At 42.5% G+C, this 19,596-nt stretch overlaps 1 protein-coding gene across 4 annotated transcripts in view; it reads left to right on the plus strand.

The window, feature by feature from the left end:
- The window catches only part of Dlgap2 (DLG associated protein 2), an 802,536-nt gene that overhangs the window by 374,614 nt on the left and 408,326 nt on the right, over nt 1-19,596 (plus strand). The window contains exon 2 of one of the 4 annotated variants that reach the window (XM_045131441.1): nt 14,128-14,252. The exons of the other annotated variants lie outside the window; for them this stretch is intronic. Within the exon in view, the coding sequence (XP_044987376.1) occupies nt 14,195-14,252 (58 nt within the window). The 5' untranslated portion in view covers nt 14,128-14,194. The remainder of the gene's footprint in view (nt 1-14,127; nt 14,253-19,596) is intronic. 4 annotated transcript variants of the gene reach the window in all.

The following is a 19,596-nucleotide window of genomic DNA, read 5'->3' on the forward strand; positions in this document are numbered from 1 at the left end:
GATGAACTATTTTAATAATCTTCCATTCAGAATATTTTATTATGTCTATTTAATTGTTCTTGACAAGGAATTATTGCAAGCATATTAATTTTAACTTCCTGTTGAGTTCAGGATCATTCTAGTGAAGTCAGAGGATATAATTTGAGTGTTTGGTGGTCTGGGCTTTGCTGGGACTCAGCAGATGGCCTCTGGTAAGTGCTTTGTGTATGTCTGAGAGTGGCATTTCTCTGTTCTTGGCTTCAGCAGTCTGAAGGTACAAAAGCTTGACAGTACTCATATTTTTAATTATTTTAAATCTTCTTGTTGCGATCTTCTAAGCCTTTACTGAGGTTTTCTGCTTAATTTGTCTACTTTATCAAATTTGTCTTAATCTTTATTTTTTTCAGGATTGTCAGTTGCATCTTATATTTTGAAGTCATATAGTGTAATATATTAATTCAGATTGTTATATCTACTTGGAAAATTTACCTTTTGTCATTATGAAATAACCTCTGTCACCTCCACTGACACTGGCCTTAAAATCTACTTTGTCAAATATGTGTCAGTTTCTTTTGGGCTAAATTTTTACATGGTATTTACTTTTCTATCATTTTACTTTCTAATGTATGTAATGTTTTAATATTTCAGCTTCTGCATTAGTTACTCTTGACCTTATGCTGACTACCTACATGATATAAGCAACTTTCAAAGAATAAGTGATTGCTTTGGCTCACAGTTTGGGGGCATAAAGTCTATCATGGGGGAAGCATGACAGCAGGAGCATGAGGCAGCTGATCACTTTGTATATACAGTCAGGAAGGAGAAAGAGAGGGGTGGGGGAGGAGATGCTGTTCAGCTGGCTTTCTTTCTTTTCCTCTTTTTATTCAGTCTGGGCCTCAGACTGAGATAGTGATGCCATGTTCAGGGTGGGTCTTTTTTATTCAGCTAAATTGCTCTGGAAATGTCCTTACAGACACACTGTGTCTCCTAGTTGGTTCCAAATTCAGTCATGTTTACAGTGAAGGTACACAGCTGTATTCTTTATGTATGTGGCTTTTTTTAATATACTTGGAGTATTAAAAGCACTTCTTGATATCTTGTATTTTTTATTTTATTTTTAAAATATTTTCTTCTTATTATTAACAACATATTTCTTATGGGTACATCATATGTTGATACCCTCTTTTTACTCATCCCTGTCCCCACTCCATCGGGTACCCTCCTCAGTGGGGTTGCAGGTATTCCCTATGGGGTTGTAGTTTATATCTCGTAACTCTACTATGCCACTTTGTGTGTGTGTGTGTGTGTGTGTGTGTGTAGGCCAGAGAACAATTTTGAATGTCATCTTTAGGAACTTTTTTGAGGCAAAGTGTCTCACTGGCCTGGAGCTCACCAAGTAGGCTAGACTGACTGACCATTAAGTCCCAGGGATCCTGTTGTAATCCACATGTAACCCAAATGCTGGGAAGTAGGAATGATGTGTGCACTGGGATTACATGAGCATGCCACCACTCTGATTTTTTCTCTCTCAGGGATTCTGGGGATCAAATTCAAGTCTTCATGCTTACAAGGCAGCCAGCTTACTAACTGAGCCATCGCCCCAACTCCCATGTTACGTTTCATATCCTATTTCCTATTTATTCTATTGTATCACTTATTATTATTATTTGCATTCTCTTTGGAATAACAAAGATTTGTTTGCACTACATTTTTCCTGTTTCTTCTTATTTGCATGTTCTACTGTTTTTCTTTAAGGGCTTCCTGAGGATTCCTGTCATTTTCCTTGGGAATGAGAAACTAGTAGGCATAACATTCTTGTCATTTTGTAGACAAGGCTACAATGTGGACACATTTAAACTCCTTTGCAGACATTGCTGTTATCTGTTTAGTTATATATACTAATTCTGCACATATCTAAGCTCAAAAAGACATCACTATTGCATTTTTGTGCAGTTGACGCTAATTTCTATTTATTTACTCCATGTCTTCTTCTTTACCCTTCATTTATTGCCTTGTTTGTATCTGGCGTCATTTTCCTTCTCCCCAAAGAATACTGTAAGTTTTGCGTTAGTGTCTATCTCCTGGCAACATACAATATCACTTTCTCTTTGCCTAGAGAAGTCTTCATTTTGCCTTTTACAGGATTTTTTCTCAGGCCACAGCATTGCAGGTTGGCAGTTATTTTCTGTCGCCTTCTTGAAGACGCCATTCGTCTGTGTTCTGTTTTGTCATTGCACAACTCTTGCATTTCTCTGGCTTGTGTTGACATTTTTGACTTGTTTTTGATGTATTTTTCAGAAGTTTTATACTATTTCAGGCCTGTTTGTTAGTCCACATGTCTTATGCAGGACCCAGAAATTCTCTGCTCCCAAGAATTCACAGTTCTGTGGGATTTGTCTTCTGTAGTTAAAATCCTGATGAGCCGAAGGTAATGGAGTTACCTGCTGTGGCTTGCTGAGTACCAGGGAGGGCAGCAGCCCTGGATGGCCAAGCATTGTGGGAAGGAGTGTGCTGAGGATGGAGGACAGAATTGATGAGCACAGTGCTTTCTAATATGTGCAACTGAAGCTTCAGATGTCAGCAAAAAATCTTAAATGGGATTTTTTAAAAAACTAAACAAAGCTATATGAGAACCTAAATGTCACCTTCATTATTTTAAACTTGTTGTTTAAATAACACCTGTCATGTATCATGTATGTTCTTCTGACTGAAAAATAAAAAAAATGTTTACATTGCTCCTGAGATAATTATTCTTATTCTTACAGTTCTTTCTTCTCTTGGTATATTTGCATTCATGTATAGAAAACATATATACACACATGTGCAATTCACTTGTTATATATTTGATTTAGTATTTACCTTTCTTTAGTATTTATTATTTTTTTACACTTGTATATTTCATAAAAAGTTTTCATTGCATTCTAGTTAACGACTGGCTTATACCCTTGTATCAATCCATATTTATTTGTGACATCTCTACAGAAAACAAAGATCTTTCCCTCTTGCCATCCTGTGTTTTATAGCTACAGCCTGCAAGTAAAACTTGCAGACTAAAAATGAAAGAAAAGTTGTATAAAATTTGATATTAATACTTGTAAAATTATAAGCACAAAGGCTTTGCAGGGATGCCCTGGCAAAGCCAAAAAATGATTAGCCTTGGGGTTTATGCTTCATGTTACAAAGTATGATGACTTATAGGGAAGGGACTAGACAGAAGCAAGAGGCTTGGTCTTCTGGGGTTGATTCAGGAAGGTGAATATAGGGAGAGGTTAGTGGGGTAGGGGAGAAGTATTAGAGTGAGGTTATCTGTAGACGCCTAGTGAGTGCTGCCTCCGTGTCTGTGATTGGGCTATGCTGGTGTGGGATCTGATGGCTCCTCCAAAGAGAAAGCTTGTCCTGGTCTGGGGCACAAATGGAGAGCAGAGCTTGTCCTTGTCTGTTTCTCTTCAGTTCCCTTCAGCTCAGAGTCAGCCTTTGTCAGGGCAGAATGCTATGTGAAGACTGCTCTTTACCACACAGCAGACCTTTAGGTTATTCTAGGTTTTTTTTTTTTTTTTGTAAAGCTTTAAAAAATATATACATTTATTTATTTTTAAGGGGAGAGAGAGAGAGAGAGAGAGAGAGAGAGAGAGAGAGAATAGAGAACCTCCAGACACTGTAAACTAACTCCAGACTCATGTGCTACTTTGTGCATCTGGTTTTATGTGGTACTTGGGAATTGAACTGTGGTTGTTAGGATTGCAGACAAGAGCCTTGCTGCTAAGCCATCTCTCCAGCCCCTGGTTCTAGGTTTTGAAACTTTTTGTGTTCTTGCTTCAAACCTCTTTATAAACAAATCTTTGACTTTATGTCCAATTATTTTATTAGAATAAACTGCTTGAAGTACAGCTGTAGGGTTAGATGTTATGAGCATTTTAAGAGTTTTTGTTTATGTAAGAGCTAATTACTTTTCTTTATATTTGAATAAATTTATATTCCCATGAAAAGTTGAGTCATTTTGTCACCCTGACCTCCCTAGTAGCAAATTATAGCTCATTTTAGATGTTTTCCAAAATAAAAGCCAATAATTGCATCATGCTTTAATTTACATTTCTTTGTATACCCAAAGGGCACAATGCATGTTGAAGTATACACTGGCTATTTATGTCTTCTGTAAACCTTTGCTGTAGACATTCCTCCACTGTGCTTTGAAGGTGTGTGCTTTTCTTCTTGTATTCTAAGAATTTCCATACATTGTTGATGCTAGTATTTTTTGTTATCTTTAGAAATATGTTTCCACTTAGTTGGACTTTTGCCTTTTTATTATGTAAATACCATTTTGACATATTTAGATTGTGATGTATTTTTAACTTTCCCCCTGAAACATACCATTCATTTGCTAAGTACTTAGAATGCTAGCTGACTGGCGCATGTTTTTCCTCCTTAGTGAAATGCCATTAAATGTTCAGAGGGGATGAAATAGAGTCTCAGAAGCTATAAGTGGGTTAAATGGGAAAATTTATTGTACTCTATTATCTGGTTCTAGTGAAATGGGTAAATATGTATGCATTTCCCCCCTGAACATTATTTTTTTAAATGACTGTAAAAATATCAAGCAAGAAGTCAGGTAGGGCTTGATCCAGCATAGCCAATGAGGGCTCAGAAAAAGGGGACTGTAGCTGATTGAAGAGCTTCATGAAGTGCCTTCAAGGACTTGTCAGGGCTGAGGTGGAAGATGCGGAGAGACAGGTTGTCTGTTAACAAGCCTATCAAAACCTCAGGCAGGTAGGGCCCCCATGGTACTCTCAATAGCTTTATTAAAAGTTTCCACCATGTTTTTCCACTGGTCAGCCATTTATCTTGCACTTAGCTCTGTAAGTAGCACTTCAGTGCTAAATTGTCATGTTCTTTAAAGTATGGAGGCTTGCTCAAATACCTTTCCTTCATAGTGACCTTTGTTGTTAGACTTTCAAGCCACTCTAGAGAAAGTTAAGTGAAAGCTCCCTCTTTTACTTCTTTGAGCTACTTTAAATAGAAAATGACTCAGTGTCAAGAGCTCAGAACCTAAGACCTGTTTCCACTCACCCTACATCTCTTGGTCCCTCCATGTGTGGATGCCAAAGGATGATGGGTGATGTGAGACAGAACAGTAGTTCCTCATGACCCAGAATCACTTTTAATCTGCAAAGTCAGATGGTTGGTGTCATGTTCTTCCTGGATTGACTGCTTAGATCAAGCCTGGTCCATCTGAAGAATCAAGGGCACAGCTCCATCAGCCTCAGAGATTTAAACGGCCTCTGTGCTCACATGTGTGTGTAACCAGGTCATATCCTATGGTGTGCTCTTTCAATGTGTGCATAGAAAACCAGTCCTGAGTATGTCATGTAGAAATGATCTCACTACTGGGACCTAGAGTGATGTTCCAAGGAGTCTGATGAACCTGGCACTATCCATGTTAGTTTACCAGTTCCATTCAGTTTTCCATTTGTGCTTAAAGTGACCAGTCAACACTGTGTGATAGCCATAGACCACAGTTCTTTTTTTAGTGCTTCTCAGGAGTATGTGGAGTGACTCCAAGGAGAGCTGATCACCTAAACAGAGCTTTCCTGTCTTCATGTTTTCATGAGGTCAGGAGCTCTGTGGACTGGCAGGCCCTTGCAGTTGTGGTTGTTATGACACCTGGGATAATGCTGTGTAGTGATAGAACCTCAGATACTATGGTCTTGATAAATGCATCTAGGTCTTTCCTCAGCAAAGTATTCATGCCAGGGAAATACTTTGAAGTGGTAATGATCTCTACACAAATTGATCTACCTCTCTTTACAAGTGGCCCTGCGTTCTCTGACCTTGTTCTTTAGAAGTTTTCTTTTGTGTTTTTCCCAAAACTAATTCTATCAAAAGAAAAATAAAATACACAAAAGGAAAAGGATTAAAGACACAAGCAGAAAAGAGAATTAAGGAAATAAAAATCTGTGTACCATTTGCTGACTACAATAATAGCATGCTAATAGTTTGAACAAAATATTTTAACGATCAGATGGATCAAAAACTGTAAGAGTACTGAGTGTGTAATGTACAACTGCAAAATGACTGCAAAAAATCATTCACGCAAAACAGAAAATACATGGCAAAAGAAATGATGTTGATATTAGATTCAAAGAGACAATTTGCCCACTAGGACCGTGTTTATCAACTCTCCATGACAACTACGTAACCAAGGCCAGCTGAGGTATTTTGGTATTTGCCCCCAAGTTTACCAGAGCATGATTTTATTTGCGTGGGGCTCTATTCTAATTGATCAAATAGAAAATATCACTCACTTGGAGTGCAAATTATTTGCATATAAAGTATCTCCCTAATTCAAAGACAAGGCATAAAAAAATTAATCAGAACATAGTGATACATAGTTAGGCAGATTTTTATGCCATTTTCTGCTTGCTTGCTTCTTTCTTTCACCATAATCCAGGCAAACACATAAATAGAATTCACCAGCAATGAACACTCTAGCAGCCATTTCTATTTGTGTAAGCTCAGGGCAACATGAAATCTGCCCTTATGATTTCAAATTTTCTTTAAATGTGTAATAAAAACTCTGATTTTTCAAAGTTGGAGAGCCCAGAGTAATTTAATGTTATCTATTGGTTCTGACATTTAGAAATGCCTCCTTTAAAAGGAAACCATACCTTGATTCCTAATTCACCTTTGTTGTTCAAGCCTTTTTTTTTGAGGCTAGCCCAACAGACTGGCCCCTTTTTATGAGTGGGAATGATAACAAAAGCAAGAGAGCGAAAGAGAGATAGGAGGAATTGGCATGCCAAGGCCTCAAGCCGCTGTGATCAAACCCCAGATGCGTGCACCATCTTGTGCTCATGTACTTGTGTGCTTGTGTCACCTTGTGCATCTGGCTTATGTGGGATCTGGAGAGTCAAACATGGGCCCTCAGGCTTTGCAGGCAATCACCTTAACCACTAAGCCATCTCTTCAGCCCTGTTGTTCAAGTTTTGAGCCCAGGGTTGTTTCACTTAACAGATTGAGTTTTATTGTGGACAGAGGGACTTAATCTGGGGAGAAGTTGTGGCATGTTGGCTCCAACTGCTGCTTTAGTCAATTCCCATTTCCTCCCTCTTGGACTGGGCCAAGGACAGAAGTGGCTTCTCCACAGGGTCAGATATTCCTGAGGCAACAGGTACCGTATGCCTCAAGCTTCCTGCCCTATCTATTAGATGTGTTACACACAAAGCCAAGTCATCTATCCCAGGTCTGAGTCTCAGCTGACAGCTCATCCCTTCACATCTGCTTCCATTTAAAATTCTTTTGTTAATTTGTATTTATTTATTTGAAAGCAACAGACAGAGAAAGAAAGAGGCAGATAGAGAGAGAGAATGGGCACGCCAGGGCCTCCAGCCACTGCAAACAAGCTCCAGATGCATGCAACCCCTTGTGCATCTGGCTAATGTGGGTCCTGGGGAATTGAGCCTTGAACTGGGTTCATTAGGCTTCACAGGCAAGCGCTTAACTGCTAAGCCATCTCTCCAGCCCTGCTTCCTTTTAATATTTATTTTGTCATCTGTTCTCCAAGGACCCTGGGGCATCAACATGGTACTGTATCTCACTAGTCCTCATCTCTCCTGGTGACGCTCATGCTATCTCTCTTCCCCTTGTTTTTGACTGACCTCAAGTCTTCCCTACCTTGTGCTTCCCAAGGCAGAGACTGTTTACAAAAGTATAGGGCATCTCCTTCAGACAGAAACAGCAACATATGGATCTCTGTCCCCAGTCTTTCATCTGGTTCCAAGGAGAGGATGCAGGAGATGTTATGGGCATCAGAAGTGTACTTGACAGGTAAGGGTGACAGTGTGCTGAGTCTTTGGAGACTAGGCACTAATAACAAAGCTTGCTTAGGATAGAAGGAAGGTAAAGAGAAGGGAAGGAAGCAAGAGAGCAATCAGCATGCTTCATACATGGCTCCCACTCATGTCTTGGGGTAAGAGTGAAGTAAAGTCTGCTGCCCACTAGTTTGAGGACATGATCAGACACTGACCATGAGAGTCCTTTACTGAATAATATCAGCCAAACCAGCAGGGCCAGCTGGGATAGAATCTGCTTCTGCTACTTTTCTGCCCCTATATGTATGGGGAGCCTGAAGCTGGATATGACTTGTCAAGTGACTCTGCTACCTGTCAGTGAGGGAGACAGAATGTAGCTTTCCCACTGTAGGGACATATGCCTGAAGTGCTGTTGTCCCAGTCTTTGACTGATCATAGCTGTTCATGACTTGACCTTGGGCAGAACATTTGCCTCCTGTGGAGAGTCTAGAATAGTGATGTAGATGAGTGATGGAATCTCCACAGTCTCCTGGACACCTGCTGCCCACTTCTATGAAAGGAAGACCTCTGTCCATCTCTGCGGTGGTGCTCATGCCGACAGAGTCCTGAAATGTTAAGATCATGCAGGAACGAGCTGTGTATTCTAGAGTCAAGGGTGTGTTTAAGGACAGGTTAAGGGACATGTGAGGGCCCTTTCTTAGGCCAGCACATGGATGCTTCTGTGCCTTGCTGCCTAGTTTTGATCTTGAGCTCATCAAAGATGAGGGGTGATCAAGGCCTTCCTGTCTCAGCTGATAACTCTCAGCCCCATGAGGCGATCTTTTTCAGCTGAGTTTCATCTGTATTTTGGAATGAGTTTCTCCTTACCAGTTATGGGATGAAATCTAGTGATTTCCATGTTCTTGGAGTGGCGCTTACTGAGTCCATTTTGATAGACTGGTCAGAACTTTCACTGGGCAGAGAGACTTACCTTCTGCTTCTGAGTGTTATAAGCCTGTTGGCTCAGAACCAGCCTGCTCTGAACCTGACCTAGGTATTTAGGGAGTATGAGGAATGTGGGTCTGACCTTCCCCTCTGACCTCTGGGACACACATATAGATAGATGAGCCCCACAACAGCTTCCATATGGACAGCATAATAGAGAGCTGGCCAGTGCTGCTCAGTGTTGACTCGCCTCATGAAGCTGTGCTCCATGTGTGAGTGGGAAGCCTTGTGTTTCCTGCAGGTTTGAATCAATCAGTGAGTATCCACTACCCCAGCATATGTGCATGGAAACTGCAACTCACCATAGAAACAGACAGAACAACGTCATGGACGGTGGTGTTGGCAGCCTGGGGCACTGGCTTTGGGAAAGCCTTTACCTCTAATCTCAGTTTTCATGTCTGTCTCCCTAAGGCTTTCCTCCCACATCCTTCCTCCACCTCTTCCTCTTCTGGTGGCCTCGGGCACCTCTGCAAGAGAGTGAAAGAGAAATTGTTGTTTCCTACTAGAAGAGATCTGGGGTCAGCCTAGGCAATAGCCTCCTCTCTCCCTGCCAGGCTCAGAATGCTTATCCTACTCTTATTCCTGTTCTGTCTCTATGGAGAGGGCGAGCTTACCGAGAGGTATTTCCATTACATTTAGGAGAAATTTGCTAGTCTACCAAAATAATCCCAATAGCATTTAAATAACAAGGTATTCTTGCAATGGCCTTGTAAGGGAGGAGTTTGTTCACCCAGAATAGACAGCTTTGCTTAGACTTCCCAGCCACTTCCCAACCCCCTGTGGAGCATGGATTCCCCAAAGCCCATGTAACCTTCATGCCATGTTATCTTGATTCTGGAGAACGTCTGTGTAGGGCAAGAACCTGCTTCGTGTTCCATACTTTCAGTTTCATCCCACTTCTGTTTAAATCAGACATCTTCTACCTATGTGGCCTGCCTTTGGCTAAGCCTCTTGGTTTGAGTGCTCATTTGACTCTGTTATGCTGTCGAAGCCTCACTGTCATGGACTCTTGAGTCTATTGTGTATTTTGTGCCAGTTTCCCAAGAAGAGCTGGCTATGGCCCTGTTTAGCAGTCACACTTTTTGCAGACATGACTTGGATAATGAGTGGATACCTGAATGGGTGGCCTTCAGCCTACTTCAGAGCATGCCCTTCCACATCACTTGGGCTCTACTGCTCCTTCCTGGGGAGTGGTCCCAGAAGATCTTCCCTCTCTGGAAAGTTCCCTGCCCCATGTGGAGCATGGCATGAAGGTTGTTGCTGTGTGTGTGTCGCGGGGGGTGTTTGGGGGTCCTGTGCAGCTCACCAGCATCTGTGTTCACTTGGCAACCTTAGAAATTCATTCTAAAAATGTTCAACGGAACTTTCCAAAAAAGCCTCTGTGGCAGCCGGATATTTAAGGTAGCAGATTTGTGATGCAGTGTGGGCAGGTTGCTAGGCAACCCTGGCTCCTCCAGGTCCAGCCCTTGCATCTCTAGGCAGAGAGTAGGGAGGAGCATGGCCTGGCTGCCACTTCTGGGCAAGACAGGAAGCTCTGTTTTGGGCACACCTAGCACCAGACTGGGGCCGAGGCACAGTCTCAGTGTGTGGACAGTGGAAAATCCTGAATCCTTGATTTCCAGGTTGTAAAAACTATGCTACAGGCTATTGTTACATTGAGGACCTCAGCGGTCTCCTCTGACTTGCTTTTGTTCAAAGGGCCACAGAAAAGCCTCTGATGCACAAGAAGCCTGGTGTTCTGGGAAACACCAGTTCTGGAAAGGGGAACACAGACTCACTGGCCTAACCCACACTGTGGAGTAAATTCCCCCTTCATAGTTGATTCCAAGGCATGTACCCAATGTTACCAACCATGAAGTGAGGAGATGTGTGAGTATTGCTGTGGCTTTTCTATGTCCCCCATGGGTATAGGAGCCAGTCAAGATCACAGACAGGAAGAGAATGCCAAACATTAGTTAGGGAGTCATACTTTGGTTGTTAATTGTTTTTAACTTTATTTCTCTCATTGTAACTTTGCAAAATTCAATTCATGTGACATTTATTGGTTAAAATTATTGAGAGTTCAGCGATGGCTCTCTGGGGTAATGTGCTGTTTACTGCTTCACCCACCAAAGGCTGGGGAGTCACTAGCAGAGGAGACCCTTTCTCTTCCCATGAGAAAAAACTTCCTGCCTAGGAGCCTATATCTTTTGTATCATAGCTGCTGTGTTCTTGCGACAACTGTGGCTCTGTGGCAAGGTCCTGCTCTCCCCCCATGGCATGTGAAAGACTGACTACTGGCAAAGAGCTCTAAGCTCATATTGAAGGTTCCATGAAGGACAGCTTGTGAAGACACGATAGGTGAAGAGTTGTAGAGAGATGAGGCCAGGAAGCCATGGGCAATAGGGGATCCCTAAACTCTCCATCTCATCCCCTCCTACCACCTGTCTGATCTGTACTTTGGTATTGGTGCCTTCATCCAGTCTTTTCCCTTGTTTTGTGTCACTGGGGATGCTTCTAGTTTGGCACAGATGATATTATGGCACAGAAATCCACAGGCTTCTGGTTGTTACCATCTCCTGAACCTTAGACACTGTTCATGTCTTATTTATCTCTCTCTCTGTCCTGTATGGGAAACCTCTTCCTGAATTCTGCTGTGCCTGGAGCTCCTTAAGAGTCTGACCTCATGAGATTGTCTCACAGAGGGCATTGTGGGTCCCCAGCAGAGACTTGGCAAATGTAAAATGATCAAACACATAAACACTGAGTGGAGGAGTGACTGAATATGAGAAAGAAAGCAAAGATGGTGGACTTCGTAGAAGTGGTAGGGGAGGCAGGAAGCACAGGGGAGTTGTAAGGCACTCGAGTGGGATAGGAGACTTCACGAGCTCTCAGAGGTCAGCCCAACTCTGGGCCCTGTGCTTTGTGGCCCCTTTGGCCACATCATGATGGGAGGGACATTGGAAAAACTTTTTCTATGTGGATCCTAGGGCCCTTGTTTCAGAAGCCTGCATGGGCTGTGACCTTCAACACCATTTCTTCTCGCATCTACATGGGATGATGCTCTGCTTCCACTAGGAAGCAATGTTCTCAGTACAAAGGAGGACCCTTCAGGAGGCAGGCAGTTAGACATGTGTGCACACGTGTGTGTATGTGTGTGTGTGTGTGTGTGTGTGTGTGTGTGTGTGTGTGTATGTACACAAGAGTGTGTGGAGCTGTCCCCTGGAGCTTCCACCTGAATGGATCCAAGGAGCTTGGGAAGAGCCTTGTTCTTGGAGGACTGTTTACTAGGCTATCTCTGGCTGCCATGGACACACCAGCCCACTTCCCCAAATCCCTGCAGGGATCTCAGTTGGCCTGAAACCCAGAATTCCTATAGTGTGTCTTCTGTTCCTCTGGTTCTTTTTCTTCAAGGAGAGGACAGAAGCCATTCCTTAGAGGCAGTCTCAGTATGCAAAACTGAGCATGCTCAGCACGCAGCAGGAAGAAGCTGCACTAGATGGGACAGCGAGTGACTGGATAGCACAGGCCCTCCTTTCAATCCTCATTCATGACTGAACTACACATTTTACACATTGCCCTCATGTTTACCCTCAGAATGGCAAAGTGGTCAGATCAGAATGCTGTTCTTATTTTAAATGGTTCAAAAGAAAAAAAATAAGCAAACAAACAGAAGTCAGAGCTCAGTATGGTGCCTTGCCCAGGGTTACTTAGTTGCTTGATGGCCAAGCCATGAAAGATAAACCTGCTAAATTTCAAACCAGTGAGACATTCTTAATAAAAGCCTCCATTTAAAAGACTGACCCATATCTTTCAATCCTGGGCCTTTCTTTCCAGCTCAGTGGCCATTGAGGATTGCTAATGTTTGTCCCTTCCACCTGGGCTGTTTCCAAGTATTGCATTTGTCCTAATAAGAGCCCCATGGGGTGGGTCAAACTCTTCTTCCATCCTGAAACAAAGAGGTGCACTGTCAGGAAAAACAAACTACTTACATAAATGTCAAGTTGGTTACACTTTCAAATTATCTTTCCCAAATTCTTCCTAGTTTATCTCCTTCCCCAATACCTTCCTCAGTGGAATGAGGGCCAATAGTTCTGAGTCACTCTGATGTGTTCAATTAAGGATTCCCAGGAACTTGTGTGGTTGTCAGTTACATGTTGACACATATTGAAATGTTCCTTGATCACTCTTGGTTCTGGACTATTGTTGGACCATCCTGGAGCTGTTCTGGCTTGTTCTGCATGTCAGCTTCTAGGGCCAGCAGTATTTCCCCATCTGTCTTGTGGCTGCTCTTACTATATTTCCACTTCAGAACTGTGCTAGGGCACAATGAAAAATGCCTAAAAATAACAATAGTTCTTAATACAACAAACAGCACAGGGTAGCTTACAGAGGATTTCAGCTGCAGCCTGGACAAGCTCTCCACAGTTCATGCTGCTCTTCAGATCTGTTCATAGAGAGCCAGAAGAGGGGTGAGGAGTGCAGGACAAAGAGCTGACAGGGTGTCTCCTGAGCTGTATCAGTCTTGCTAAGTCAGAAACCACTTACATGTTTGTTTTTTTCCTTCAAGATTATCTGGAACTGTGCAAGGGAGAGGTTCCAATTTTGTAGGAGGGGACACTGGGTACCATAGACTGCCACCCACACTTATGAGCTGTCATGTCACTGTGCTGGGAAGAGCCATGTGTGATTGAAGCCACATTTGGTCAGCCTAAAGTGGCCAGTTAATTAAGCTATATAATTACTTTGTGGACAATACATAACTTCTTAAATTTTTTTTAAATAAGTCAATGTAAAAAATTGACTCTATCATGCTGCAGAGACAGGAAGCAGCCATCCTTCAGCCCATATATACACAACCTATGTGTATATATGCATGCATGTATGTGTGTTTACATACATATATGTGACCCATCATTTACCGCAAAGTGCCATGCATGTTAAAATACTTCGTTTGCTTATATTTGAGAATGCCAACTTTTACTTTATCCTTAACTTACAATTAGTGTCACTGTATCTTGAATAACTGAATTTTTAATTAAACACATGGTTATACATTTCTGGGGGTGTGTATGAGTGATTTTCTAAAAATGTTATTTTCACGTGTAGAAATTATATGCTTTTCATGATTTTGGACAGTAGCAACCAATGATTGGCTTTGCAAGAAGTCACTCTGTTTCGCCTAGCTCTCCAACAGCACAGGCTGCTGTCTGTGTTTGTCTTTATGCTCAGTGTGGTTGCGGTCAGTGCTTCCTTGTGTAGGTGGCACAGCACAGCCACACTGACACGAGTGGCTCAGAATCATACAGACCCCTGGGTTCTATTCCAAACCCACTTCGACATGTGTATGGTTCATTTTCTTGTGTATTGATCACTTTAGGGATCACTGTAGTGGGATCCTAACTTCCCATTCTCAAAGGACATGTGTAGAAGGTCGGGCCTGACCCATGGAACTGAGACTGACTAAGCTCAAAGGGAACTTTCATGGACTGACTCTGTTCAAAGGTACGGAACTTTTTTGTGAGTGTCTTTCCCTTTGTTTGTTTTGTACGAAGCTGTAAACACGCATGTTATCACCTATGCCAATGATCTTAGAGACAAGGCCAGTCCCTGTTTATGAGCTAGGAAAACATTCCTGCCCCTTTAACACTGGAAAGAATGTGAGTTTGAAAAAGGTGAAAATATACAGAAAAAATTTGAGGGTCCTTTATCTAGTCAAAGCTACTATAAATTTGAAACTTGTTTTTGATTCTTGTTCCCCAGTGGAAACAAATTACCACTTTGTATATCTTAGGAGACTCCTGTTCTTTGATCCTTTAAAGAAACTGTTGCAATTAAACAATGTGTGGAAAGATGTAAAGAATAAAAGAGTTCTAGGCAGCTGTTTACTTCAAGAATTAGCTTCCTCTGAGAGATCAAAAGCATAGTTCAGCATGGGCTCCTGAAACATGCCACCACCTCTCCCCACACTCATCAGCATGTGGTCACCACTGTGAGCTCTTGAGATACATCACTACCTCTTCCCACATCCACGTAGTCAACACTGTGGGCTTGAGCGATGCAAGACTGAGGCTTAGTTATCTGGATTTCTTATATAATCTGATGGTTAAATAGCTCACAAGCCAGCATGTTTTGAACATTTGCTTTTTTGCACCCAGAATTGTATAAGTGAAAGGAAAATACCTATTCATATAAAGTACCTCAAGATCAAGCTAGAAGACACCAAGGAAGTTCTAATCACATGTCTATCTGCTCATAGTCAGTAGTCAGTGGGGAGCTGTGTTTATGTGAGCTCCATCTGGGATTGAAAGTTTCCAGTGGTATGTTTCAAGAACTGATGAGATCACCCTACTTCTGTATGTGTACTCTGAGCAAGGGTCTTCAGCCCAGGCCTGGTGTCCTCTGCAGATTCTTGGAAATGACCAAAGTCACCCTGGCTGAGGGTATGAGGATGCTGCTTCCCACCCTTCTTTAAAAGTGAGCATGGTCTCAGAACACTCAAGAGTCATTCCTGTGAGTATGGGGTAGGGGTGTTTCTCACGACATTGGAGACTGATAACGAACTGCTAAGCCAGTCCCCATTGTCCTGTCCAGCCCTCCTCTCTGAGGCCCCGAGCTCACACAGCACTCATTGAATTCTGAATCCTCCTCATACCTTTTATTCTACTTGGCAACATAAGATTCAGGCTATTGCTTAAAAGTAGGCAATTCATGCAGAAAAGGCAAATGTGAGCACTGTGGTTCCCACCCTAGTGGATCCCCCCTGTCCCTCTGGCTGCTTAACTTCTAGCTGCAAGCTTCTTGTGACCCTCATCCAGGCAGTTGGAGGGTGCCACCTGGGCCTGCATGGCTCTGCCTCCAGCTTTCTGCTGGAATAGTGTGTGTTGAATTTTCTCTGGCCTTTGAGATTTTCTTCTTCAATGAGGTGAAGCTTTGGTCATCATTTCTGAGCTGTGCACTGAGAACGACAGGAGGATGCAGTGAGTGTTTTGTGCTGATGCCTGTTTTATGCCCATTTTTCTGTACTTTTGTGGTAAATGCTCAGCTCTTATGCAGATCCTGGAAAGGACGGCTGCTCTCCATCTGGCACCACTAGCTTTTACTTAAATTTGTGTGCTTAATAAGGCTTGCTGTAGAACAGGCAAGATCATAAAGACAGTGTGGTAGAAGGGAAAAAGCAGAAAGTCATGCTGAACCCTGTCTGGAAGGTGTTTCAGGTGTGACTGTTCCTCTGTCTTTAAGACTAGTGTGTGATCTGTTTTTCAGTTTGTGTTATCTAATCTTAGAAATAAGTTGAATAAAGACTTGTAATGTTATCATTTTCACTTAAAGAATTACTATTTTTATTCCCCAGAGCATAAGCAAAAATAGCTAGTCAAACTCCTTTGTAAATATACTCTATAATTGTATAGTATTTCAATACATATACTTACATTTAATTTGTTCCCACTTAGACAAGGTATAGGATGTTATTGTTGACATGTTATACTAGGATTAATTTTGTGGTTATTATTATTAAATTATCAGTAATATATAGAAAAGGCCCTGCTTTCATTAACAGTTTGCAATATGTTCATGTCTCTCATTCTATCAAAACTCATGGATAGACTGTTACCTGGTTTATGACAGTATAAAATGACCATTTCTAGCCTAAGACCAGACCCCAGCTTGCATTTGTTAAGAATGGTTGGAGTATAAATGATAGATGGATTTAAATGATCTTACATAGTGCACAAGATAGTATTGGGCTTTTCAACTTGCTGATTAAAGATTGAGTGTATAACAGAAATCAGAAAGCCTGAAGGTCTGTAGATTGGTGATCTTGCCAGTGATCTAAGCACAAAGGATGCATGGGGGGTAGATATAATACTGTGACCCATGGCCACCTACTGTGGATGTACCTGCTACTTTTTACAAATGCTGTGCACTGGTTCTGCTCTAGCCAGGTGAATCCTTCAGGTTCTGGAAACTGTGGGGATGTGAAGTCTTTCCTATGGGTCACATCCACAATCCTGGTATCTGCTTAGGGCAAGCACATTGCACCAGATAGAAGTGTCTGTGCACAGAAAGCTCTTCTGGAATTTGCTGTCCGACTTCTAAAGCAGTCTAGGGTAGGTAGAAATGGCTTTAGATTTTCATTGATGCCCCAAGGTTGCAGACAAGTCCTGTGCTGGGTATGGTGGGGCTAGGACTGTGTTAGTTGTGTGTCCTCCTTTAAAACTGGTATCTTACAATAAATATGCTAAATTGAGAGTACCTCAACATCAGTTTGGGGCCTACTCTTCAGTGTCCAGTTCTTGCATGTTTCTCAGCATTCACCAAACCCGCAAGGGGAGCCTCAGAAGTGACATTTGCAGAACGTTGCTTGGCTCTGTGTTTTGTCCACTAAAGTTCACAGACCAGTGGGTAGAATTTTGACAGAAGCAGGAGAGAGGTGTGGTGCTTGAGAGAGGTAATCTGCCTACTGTGAATGAGGAACCACACATCCTCCTTCACTCACTTAGCAAATATTTGGGCTGTATTTTCTGTAAGCCAGAGTCTGTGTGGGTGGGTCTAACTTCATCAGACACTCATTTCTAGGAGTTTTAAATTGAATAATGGCTGAAATACAATGCACACCAATGATGGATCTTAGATACAGGCTAAGAACTTAGTTTTCCAGAAAGAAAAACAAGTAACTTACAGGAATCTGTTAAATAAAAGTGTTCAGTTTACTCATTTGTATTATTAGGAGTAGAGACCAAAAGTTCAGAAAAAAATGAAGTAGGCTTTAAAGAATCAGAACATAAATGGTATGATAGTCTAGTAACATTAATGATATTTAGTATAAGAAATGTAAGGTGTGTATGTACTTAATGAAATCCATTTTTAGGGCTTAGTGTTAATAGTGATTTTGTGTTTGTCCTTCTTACATGATTTTGGGTCTATAATACAGTTGAACAGCCAATAGCTGTGTGGAAGTGCAGGCCAAAGTTAAAGAGCTGCCTGCAGCTGTCTACACTGTGCAATGGGTATCTTTATCAAAGGAGGTCTCTGACATGGTATTCAAGCTCTACTTGTGCCAAGGTAGAAGTCACTACTACTTGCCCCAGGACAATAAAGGCGATACTCTTAAGGAGTTGCTAGGGATAGAGGTCATGATGACTGATCCATTCTTTTGCAGGATAGAGAAGGTCAGGGATAGTTGGAGTGGAGGCTGCCACACATTGTTACACATGAAGGGCTTTGAAATTTGCTGTAGGAACAAATGGGCAGGTTAGTTGTTTAGACGTGAGACACTGTGGCTCAATGAGAAAGATGTATGTCTCATCTGTGACTATGAGAATGTCCCTTCCATCATCATGGCTAGGAAGGTTTGGCGTAAACCCCACAGTTGGTGCTGAAAGACACTTGTATGGGCATCAGTGATGCCTAATGATCACAGATAGGACTCACCACCACTGTGCCTCCTGAAAGTCTCAGTGTAAAACAGCAAGCCTTTCAAATGGGATCATGGCAAGTCTTGTGGGGCCTGTCAGGCACCCTTCCTGGAAACTACTATCTCCTGAACTCTGCTGAGCCAGTTCTGAGCTGGTGGTACCATCTGATGCAGCCTAGTCATGGAGCAAGTGTGAGGGTCAGGGTCAGGCTTTGGGTCCCTTCTGATGGCAAACACTGAATGTCAGTGAAAATGAGTTACTCCCTGGTTCTATAGACTCAGTATCTATGGGGTGGGGGTGGATAACTTCTGTAAAACAAGTGCTTTGTGGAGGCAGTGCCAGCAAAGGGGTCATCACATGGCAGAGCTTGGAAATGTAGCTTCTGGCCGGGCAATGCCACATGTGGTATGTGGTAAGGATTGCATGATGTTGGGGCTGTTGGAGAGAAGGTGCATTTTGCAGTCCCTGGTGGGTGTGGCAAGGCTTCCTAAGGCAGAACTGACCAGTTTAATTTGCTAAATGAGCACCTAATGACTTGTGGATGTGGAGGCTGAACCATCTAATACCTTACTGCCATTCTGCTCTTGGATGTTGTAGCCAGATCACCCCACACTCCAGAAGCCTGGCTGTTCATGGAGGGAGTTCTCAGGGCTCCCTCCCAGACCTTAACAGCAGGATTCCTGGACTCTGATGTTTTGTCTTGTTTCACAAGACATCCTCCTCCATCTGTTCCCAGGATGTTTCACCAATATGGCAACCCTGAGTGACATCCTCTGCTGAGCTGATGGAATTCCACTAAGTGGCACAAAACTTATCTTGGTCTCTACAGGGCCTGATTATGCTCTGTGCCTGGCTCTTTAACAAACCTCCCTCCTAGGGAGACTGATGGGGCAGGGGACACTTTCCTGGTGCCACTGTGACCCCACAGACAGTGTCTGAGAGTTTCAGCATCCCTCCTGGAAACCCAAATGCAGGAGAGACAAGTGAGGGAGGAAGAAGAGGTACCCAGGAGCCAGGCCTGTGTGTCTATGCCTGTACTGGGAGGTTGGACCTGTGAAGTCCTTCCTCCTGTATCCAGTGGCCAAAATTGGAAAATAAATAAACTTTCATATTAATTTATGTCAACAATATTTTTCTCTGGGGAGTTTCTGACCACTTTGGATGAGAAGTATGATAATTAGGAGTCGTGTGATCCTGCCATCATGCACTGTAGTGTCAGTAGCTCTGTTGGATTCCTCTAGGGCTTCTGAGAAGCATGTGTGACATCTAAACTGTGGATAATTAGACATCCTCAAACCAGGAGCCAAAGGACATTCTCATTGAAAGCTTCACCAGAGAGAGCTGGTAGCTGGGGGCCTATATGAGCAGAGAGGTGAAAGACTGTGACCTCACAAGCCAGGTGGGGTCTGACACCTCACTGCCCCACAGCA

The sequence above is a fragment of the Jaculus jaculus genome, chromosome 12 (genome assembly GCF_020740685.1).
Source record: "Jaculus jaculus isolate mJacJac1 chromosome 12, mJacJac1.mat.Y.cur, whole genome shotgun sequence".
NCBI lineage: Eukaryota > Metazoa > Chordata > Mammalia > Rodentia > Dipodidae > Jaculus > Jaculus jaculus.